The sequence below is a fragment of the Macadamia integrifolia genome, unplaced genomic scaffold (genome assembly GCF_013358625.1).
Source record: "Macadamia integrifolia cultivar HAES 741 unplaced genomic scaffold, SCU_Mint_v3 scaffold1881, whole genome shotgun sequence".
NCBI lineage: Eukaryota > Viridiplantae > Streptophyta > Magnoliopsida > Proteales > Proteaceae > Macadamia > Macadamia integrifolia.
The window spans coordinates 168,205-177,737 of record NW_024868402.1 but is presented as its reverse complement, the minus strand read 5'-3'; the positions used below and the strand labels follow the sequence as shown (position 1 = coordinate 177,737).

The 9,533-nt window shown below is 37.2% G+C and overlaps 1 protein-coding gene across 1 annotated transcript; it reads right to left on the bottom strand.

Moving 5' to 3' along the window:
• Positions 1 to 7,871: 7,871 nt before the first annotated feature.
• Positions 7,872 to 8,966, bottom strand: LOC122065121. Its single transcript, XM_042628928.1, has 2 exons — positions 8,825 to 8,966; positions 7,872 to 8,587 (listed from the first exon to the last, which is right to left on the bottom strand). The coding sequence occupies exons 1-2, from the start codon at positions 8,964 to 8,966 to the stop codon at positions 7,872 to 7,874; spliced, it is 858 nt and encodes a 285-aa protein (XP_042484862.1).
• Between the last annotated feature and the right edge of the window lie 567 nt (positions 8,967 to 9,533).

Below are 9,533 nucleotides of genomic sequence, written 5' to 3'. Positions count from 1 at the left end.
ACTCCAACACTCCACCTTTGTCATATATTCCATACAGATAGATATCATATACATGAAATATGATTCACTTTCAACCTTTGATGGTTGTTTCTGATGCGGGACCCTATTTTGGTGTATCTCCCATTGTTGTTGGTTGTTTTGTCCTTCTTCCCCCCTCATCCCCTCCCCCCCGTCCCTCCTCCCTCTATGTTCCTCTCTATTTGTGATTATGTTGCTTTGTTAAGGTCTTTGCCCTTAGATAGTCTTGTTCGCTCTTGAGAATATTTCTTTTTCTTTCTTGTTTAATATATTTTTTATTCAAAAAATATATATATTTCCCTTCATGTAAATTTTTTTTTTTTTTTTTTTTTAGGAAACTAAACTCCCCTCCCCTGTATGTTTCAGGTATTACACAACCCTCCCCTGAGAAGATTGAAATTACAAATTCTTCCCTTCTAAGTTATAGATTATATCAATTGTACCCTGACCGTGAGTGAGAAACTGTTAAGTGTATTACAAATTTGTATTAAACCCCAAAATACCCTTACTCTATTGGAGATGATGAATTTTCCCTCAACCTTATTATCGTCTTCTTCCTTGAGAAGATGATGGAGGGTTTATACTCTAAACCTCTACTCTTATTCCAACTTTCGAAATCGATGGTTCTAAACTCTGAAATTGATGATTTTGGCAATCGAAGCTTATTCATCTCATTGAAGATCGAAGTTTGTTCATCATTGAAGATCGAAGTCTAAGGTTAGATTAAATCGTAGAGAGCGTTAGGGCTTTGGGAGAGTCAGCTTCCATTAAATTTCTATTTCCTCTTATTACAGCCTCCCTTGTTGAATTTATCTAATCCTAATATTAATCTCTATAATAGGACATAGAAGCTTTAAAGAATCAGTTGCAAGGTACAAAGCAGAAAAGATCGACTCTCAGTTGCATAAGTCAGGTATTACTGGATTTAAACCAAATTAAATCCTTGAAATGGTTGTATGGACTTAGTATTAAATCCTTGAAATGGTTATATGGACTTACTTTGGCAGCATTTTTCAATGCAATTGTTTTCTAAAATCTCAAGAAATTCATAACTCTTATGCTTTGGAATGGTTGTATGGACTTAGTATTAAATCCTTGAAATTAGTATTAAATCCTTGAAATGGTTGTATGAACTAAGTATAGCAGAAATTTTTCAATGCAATTGTTTTCTAAAATACCAAGAAATTCATAACCCTTATGCTTTGGAATGGTTGTATAGACTCAGACATGGGAATCAATACGAATATGGGGTCAAAAGACATGAAACGTAGTTCACATTTCCCTGATTCATATTTAAAAATATGTCACCACAGCCTAATGTAGAGTTTCTTCTTCTTTTGCCCAGGGGGTGGGGTGGAGTGGGTGGTGTTCATGGTATAAGTGTTGCATAATGTAGTGTGCTAGGCATAAAGAATCCCTGGTAGCCAACTTAAACCCTCTTGATTGTAGAACTTCAAGTGTTAAAACTTTATTACGAAAAAGCATTCAAGCAAAAAAAAAAAAAAAAAAAAAAATCAAGGCCTTTATGTGCATGTGAACTATAAGAATTGCAAATCTCAAGTCTCTTTATTATTAATCTAGTATCCTCATCTAATTACTACCATCAAGAGCCAAATTCACATTTTGGAGAGTTTAGCATAAGCTGACTCATATCTGGAAAGTATGGGGTCTCCCACCACACTGATTTTGATAGGTGAGCTGGGATTTCTTCAAGCCTTAAGGATGCTCTGTTTAATTAGTTTGTAAGCAATAGGGTTTTTGTTTTTCATAGAGCCATTTTTTTCATTACTACTCCTTCAAGGAATGCATTTACATATTTGTATTTGATCTGGCAGTACCAATGGATTACATTTACATATGGATTTTGTACCTTTATCAATGGATTAAGCATTTACATATGGATATTGTATCAATGGATTGCATTTACATAACCAATTCTATAACATTCATAGGTTTTGAAATTTTTTTCAAAATTGAGTGAAACCCATATTGTCCTGCATAACTGTTTTCTTACCAGTTATGGAATGGTAGTATGACCAGGCAACTAGCTATATGGAATTCTCCTTTATGAGTTATATTAAATTGGATGAAGCTTAGAATTTTCTGTTTAGTGGGAAGCATGTTGAGTTATTTAGAACAATTAAATGCTTTGGATAGCTATGTGTTTTTGTATGGCTATTGTTTGAACTAGTCAGGGATTCATATATTGATATTCTTGAATCCTTTGGAACATTTGTGTTTATGTAACATCTTGTGTTTTTCTCATCAAAATCATTCATCATTCAATGAAAATTAGAGTTATCATATATTATCATTATAACTTGAATACGTCTGCACCTACCCTAATTGATCCAGATGAGTACTGTTATCAGGACATGGTGATCAATATTTATAACCCAATTATCATATACGTACCAGTAGGACATACCGTCACACTTAAAGTGAAGTGCATACTTCTTTCCAACTAGCAGATGGAAGTGAATGAGGATGCAAATGTATTGGATATGTTTGGATTGCATCAGAATGCTAACTGCATAAATTTGTATGTATACGTTCTTCACTAGGATAAGAATCCAAGCAACCTATATACGGTAAATGGTTTCCCTAGTGGACTAGTCAAATGGGAGACTATTGATAGGTGTGTCCATCAAAGTCAATGTGGCTTTGATGATGATGTGATGCAAAATCAGCATGGCAATGGAACGGATGTACTACAAAGTCAATGTGGTTTTGGAGGTGTTGTGCAGAAAATTCAAATATCTAGTGGCCATAGGATGAAGCACCAAGTAAGAAGGGGTGGTGGTACCTATAGGGCTTCAACCAGTGGTGGACATAACAGTAGGAGCAACATGACTGATTCAGTTAGTATTGATGCAACTAATAGTATTGTTGATGGGAATGATGTGAATGATAGGAACGATGTGAATGATGGCAGTATGACAGTTGGTAAGAGTACTAGCATAGTCATACATAGTATTGTTACCAACGATGATGCTGGGAATGATGTGAATGATGGTAGTAAGACAATTAGTAAGAGTACCGATGAAGTCATACTCAATGTTTCAAGTGCAAGTGATGTTGATTGGAATTCTCTATCTAACGATGAGAGTGAGAAGAATGATAAAGAGGAGTACAATGATGGGGTTGATGGTTAAGTTGATGGTCAAGTTGATGGAATGGATGGTACAGGAGTTGCAGACCAAGATAACAATGAAGCATTTATTTGACTATTGTGATGATGACTACAATGCACCATTCTCTAAGGATGGGGATGCTTCACATGGGGATGTGAAACTAGGGAAAGGGATGTCATTTGATGACGTGAATCATTTCAGGGTTGTTCTTAAAGACTATGCTATTCAAGAAATGTTTTGAACTATTGAGAATCAAGAATGAGAAGTCAAGAGTGATTGTTTTGTGTGTGCAACACAGGGGTGTACATGGAGGATCCACGTTTCACCTAAAACAAATGAAGAAGTAACATATCAGATTAAGTCTTTATGCAATGAACATTCTTGTGCAAGGAGAAATCAAAACAAGGATATTACTTTTACTTGGATAGCCCGACACCTTGCTTCTCAATTAAAGACAAACTCAGATATGGATGTGGATGCAATTCGCGCATATTTCAACGAAAATTTTCAAGTTGAGATCCCTTATATGACAATGTATAGGGCCAAGAAGCATGCAGCTAACTTCAATGAAGGTAGTCATTATAAGTCATTCGCAAAGCTACCTAATTATGGAGAAATGCTGCTACAAAGAAATCATGGAAGCCTATTCAAGCTGCAATTTCATCAAAGAGTGATAGTGTCAGACCCTCCTATCTTCAAAAGATTTGTTCATTACTTTCAAGGCATGCATTGATTGTTTTGTGAAAGGTTGGGATATATCAAGAGGGTTGCACATATAATGGGAGTGTCACCCCAAGAATAAAGAAAATGTTAGATTTGATCCAAACACAATCAATGTTAGATTTGATCCAAACACAATCAAGAGGATGTGTGGTATAAGCTACTGGGATATATGAGTTTGAGGTCACTGATACTGAAGGAAGGCATGTGGTCAATTTGAAAAATCAAACCTATTAGTATAGAGAATGGGAAGGTGTTGGATTACCCTATAAGCATGCAGCAGCATACATTGTTAGTAAAAGAGAAAGCTTGGAGGGTTACTGTCATAAGTACTATAGCATAAAAACATAGTTGACAGCTAATGAGGGGTATTATCCATCCATTAATTGGACTTCAAGAAATAAGTGTAGAACACAGAATTGGTATTGTATAACCTCCACCAATCAAAAGACTTACAGGAAGACCACATACTCTTAGGAAGAAGGGAATTGAAGTCCCACCTGGCCAGTGGAAAAAAAGATCAAGAGCTGCCAAGTGTAGTAGATGCAACCAAGAAGGCCACAACAAGAGAAAATGTACAAGACCTTCAGTGAAACAGAAAGCAGAATCATCTTAACAAGTTTTCAATTTTCAAGTTTTAAGTATTCTAAAATTTTAGTGATCTTACCCATTTTCAAGAAAGCAAACTCATGTTTATGTAGAGAAATGAGCAGTCTGGAAGTCAGCCTGATATAAGAAATTCTCAAAGAATGAGATCACAAGCTTCTACAATGACCATAGAGTTGAGCATGCAATCCAAGTTTAATGCACAACTGCAAGCTAAGGAAGCCAAAAGGAAAGCAACGGAACAGAGGAAGAAGGCAGTGCTGGGAGGAGTGGAATGCAATAGAGACATATAATGCAATGAAGATTTAATTAGATTAGATGGTCAATAGTGAATGTTTGTAATGTTAATGAAAACTTTTTATTGATTGATGGATTTAATATTTAAGACAGTACTAGGACTACTCTTTTGGGTTTGATGTTATTATGGAGTATATGAAAATTGTTTGAATTTTTGGTGGAATGTTGATTATGTTGTGAAACATTTATGGATGTGTGGAATGTTTATGGATGTGTGGGGTGATTAGTATTGTCTCAATTTATAAGTCATATTTCTGGATTATATAGGTTAAGTGATGAAAATCATGCCAAAATTCTGCCAAAATCATGTCAAAATCATGCCAAAATGCTATCAAGATTTTTATTAAACAATATAATTCAGTACACAACATAGTTCCTTGCTTAATAACATCCAACTTTTAGATTTTTTTAGCTAATAAATACAGCTACAAAAACACCTAGGAAGAAAACTAACACAAAATTTCATTGATCCAACAAAGTTCACTATATCATCCACCCTTATCTTCACACTCTGCATCTCTCATTGCAACCCAGGTAACACATCTCTGAGCCCATGCACCTCCTCTCACAACCACCTCACATCCTCTTCCAACTCTTGCATATCAATGGTGGGATTGGGTAACAGATTGGAAGTTGTAATATTCATAGGTTCATACCATGCAAACTCGTTGCATCCATTGTAATTTGGACAGTTATAAAAGAGTCTGTTTGGGCTTTTAGCTGTCTCTAAGATCCTGATCACAGTTTTTTGATTACACCTACATTTTATGGATCTGTACTTGAAACCTCTGAGTGTGCTGCAATTACTTGAGGTAGACATTTACCTGTAAAATATATATATATATATATATATATATAGAAGAAAAGGAAAGAGAATATATCAAGTAAGAAAGAGAGAAGAAATAGCAAGTAAGAAGAGGTTTCACTTGTAAGTTTCCCTTATATGTGATGGAATCAATGCATCCCTTAAAGAGGTTTCAGTTTCCAACTCATAGGTATGACTGTCAAGTACCATTAATATAGAGGGCTTAATAATCACAGAAAAAGTGCTTACAGTAGATTTAAAAATAGGTCAATAATATGGACATGGCAACAGTGTTAATACCCCCAAAGATGATCATGATCCATTGGTTGCATTGGCAGTTATAGAAATCTAAAGTAAATGGCAGAATGCCATTGAATTTATTAACAAAGTATAACTACCAAATCCTATGTTAAACTATCCCCAAATTGATATCAATAGTAGGTCTCGGTTACAATATGGCACCCTTAAGTTTGTTTTTTGGGGTGAATTGCACCCTTAGTGCAATAAGCCAGCAGTGGCAGCCAATAGAAGCCTTAGTTGGGGCCAGGGCTCATATCGAGTGGAGGGGCTGGCATGCTCTCTATGAGTTCAGAAAACCAAAGTTCATTATAAGAAGAGGAAGAAGAATCATAACTAGATGAAGGTTTTACTTTTATAGCTATGGTGCCCCTATTGGCTTTGAGGGGGATAGGTATTAAATCTCAGCAAAACAAATGTCCCTCCACTCAATCGGTGGTCTTGTTGGTGAGCCTTGCATCTCAGGCCAAGAAATTAAAGCAGCAGTGAAAGAATAAAGGGGGGAATCAGTGGTCTTAGCTTCACAATATCAGCACCTCTCTCCCTCAATCGGCTTAGGCGCTCGAAGTTAGACATGAAACCCTCGATCAACTCAGGTGATCACTAGGCCGATTCTCCCTCTAATGGCTCCAAGAAATCCAACTTAATGAGGTTGGAGGGAGTGATATTTAAAGAAAGGGGAAGGGGGTAAAAAATCATTTAAAATCTGCTTCTAACAGTGTTAATGCCACAGGGTATTTTTGTAATTACAAACTTCGCAGGGGTCTGAGTGAAATACCTGAAACATACAGGGGAGGGGAGTGTAATTTTCTCATTTTTTTATAGTAAAATAAACAATGAAAATTCTTAATTTACAAAAGACACATTTTTGTTTCCTCTTTTTTTTTTTTTCGCTAAAGGGTCAATTGTATTAAAAAGAAAGAAAAATAATTACAAGAAAATCAAAAAAGCAGTAATTTGACTCCACCTAAGGCATTACCATCAGCAAAGAGAGCTCACTGGCAATAAGACACGAACACAACACTTAGAAAAAAGAAATCTAGGCCTTCCAAATAGCTGCACTTTCGAAGAAGAGCAAGCTTTCAAGGCAACAAACATTGATCATTTCTATTAAAATGCAGTCCTACCAGACTTTCGAGTCTAACCATCTGTATGAACATACTTAGAGAAATTCTGAGAATTTATCACTTTATTTTCCACAGCAACCGCCAAATCATCTATCACTGCCACCTCTTGAAGAATTCAAGCAGAAGTAGAAGCCTCCACCATCGGCTCTTTTGAGTTCATTCATGTCTTAGATGAAGCTAGAAAAGCCACCTGACCACCAATGATATTGACTCCCCTGCCCCCACGATTTTTGCGACGACCACAAACCACAGACCAAGCACCAACTCCCCGCGTCATGAACTTGGACTTCACCACTTCTCTCAATCTGCTTATTACGCCTCTCATATATTTTGGCCAAAGATTCAAACCTCTCTGAGCTTCGAGATGGTGAAGAAATTTTATTCCCCTCCTCTCCCGATCCCTCAGTATCTTTTTTATCACTCGAACCTTCTTCATAATCTTTGTCTTTTTCAATCTCCTTGAAAACTGCCCCCTTAAAGGAAGTTTCAACCTCCTTAATCACCACGTGATTTCTTACCAAAGGAAGAGCAAGTGCCACCTCATCCTTTTGTGCTGAAAGAGAAGAAGTAGGAACAGATTTTAACTTGTCCATGATTACCTCCTCTGATCTTATCTCCAATCTTTGGTTGCCTATAAAGAGCTCGTTTGACCCCAAATTACACTCCTTGAGATGGCACTTCCTTAGAATAAGGAAGTGAATCTTCACCCATAACGGAAAGGATATTTACATAAGAATCTTTCATTGCACCTCCCAATTCAGCACCTTCCATGCTAACCAAGACAATCTCATTGCTTTCCACATTAATCAAAATCTCATCAATATTTGATTCCTCGTCCTCATCAATCAAATATGCCAATGCAGCAAATTAATTTCCCTTCACCGCCCTAGCATTGTTGTTTTTGAAATTTGAATGATTGTTGCCTTGTTGGGTTGCATTCAGATTGGTTGGACCAGGATTGTAGAGAACAATTTGACCAATTCCACCATCTGCGATGGCCTGAGTATCATCCTCAGCCACCGAATCCACCGGATCAGATTGCTCAGGTCTCCATTCTCTCTGTGCCTTTTTGGTATTATGAGTTTCCAAATCACCATTAATTTCACCTCCAAGGCTTGCACACTGACTAGAAGAGTGACCAAAGATCTTACAATTGCTACAACTAGAAGGTCTCCAATCATAAAGGACATGTTGCATGAAGACAATCCCCTCATCATCATACACAGATACTGAACTCGGCAACTCATCTCCGGCATTTACCTCCACACATAAGCATGCAAATGACAGCCTCTCCTTTGTCATCGTTCTCTTATCTGTAACAAGGGACTTCCCTATCACACTCCTAATTCTACTCAATGATTCAGAACTCCAATAATGAAATGGGAGATTTGCTAAATTTATCCAAAAAGTAAAAGAACAAAGATTAATCTTATCAAGAGAAGCGCATGGACTCCAAGGCCAGATAATGAAAGGCTTTTTCTGGACAAACCAAAGTCCTCCCTCAAGAACTTTTAGTCGATCCTCCTCAACGTTAAGTCTGAAAACGAACAAACCACTATTGAGCACGTTTACATCAACGTGACCTGAAAATTTCAATTGAAACAATAAGCTATCTCTTATAAATTGAAAAGATAGTCATTGACCAATGAAGTGGCCAATCAACGCACCCTTCCATTTCTCCATTTCTTCTATCACAATATCCGTTGGACAGTGAGCAACAGTGTTCCCATTAACAACAGCAGGTGCAGCAGTGAATTTCAGATTCTAACCCTCTCCCTTTTGCACTGGTGATGACGAGAAACAAGATACCCAAGGCACACCTTTGGGAACAGCAGCATGAGATCCTCCACCTTGGGTTGTGGAAATAAAAGAACTCTTCTCTTCACCTTCTCTCCCTATCCGCCTCCTTTGCTCCACAGTGGTAGAAGGCCCAATAGCCGGAGCTATTGGCCTCTCCGCCATTTATCAACAAAGGGATCTCTCTCTCCGAGAGGTGAACCCGAGACTAGCTTATTTGAATCACATTTTTGTTTCCTTCTTTTCACGTAAAAGGAACTGACTTTAATGAATTTGCATTTATATTTTGTAGTGGGCAAGACTTTGCAGAACATACTTGGTAGAAGCAAGATGGTTTTATAAGGGCTACACACCAGGGTTGGAGGAGTACTTGGCTAATGCATGGATATCAATGGGTGGTCCTGCAGCCATGGTCCATGCTTATCTTCTACAGCTGTAGGGGCGTAACCTATCGAATGAGTCTCTTGATTGCCTGAACCATGGGTCCGACCTATTTTATTGGGCATCTATCATTTCTCAACTTAACGATGGCCTCGGAACTTCCCAAGTATGTTACTATTTCAAGTATCGGTTTCGTATTAATCATATCCACCGCCTTGTATTAGTATCGGTTGAAATCAATATTGATAATGATCCGTTCGACTTGATTACCCATATCGTTTCAGTTGTAAAAAAGTAAAAATATTTTTTTTTTTTTAAACAGAGGAGTGACTGATACATACTTATCCTATC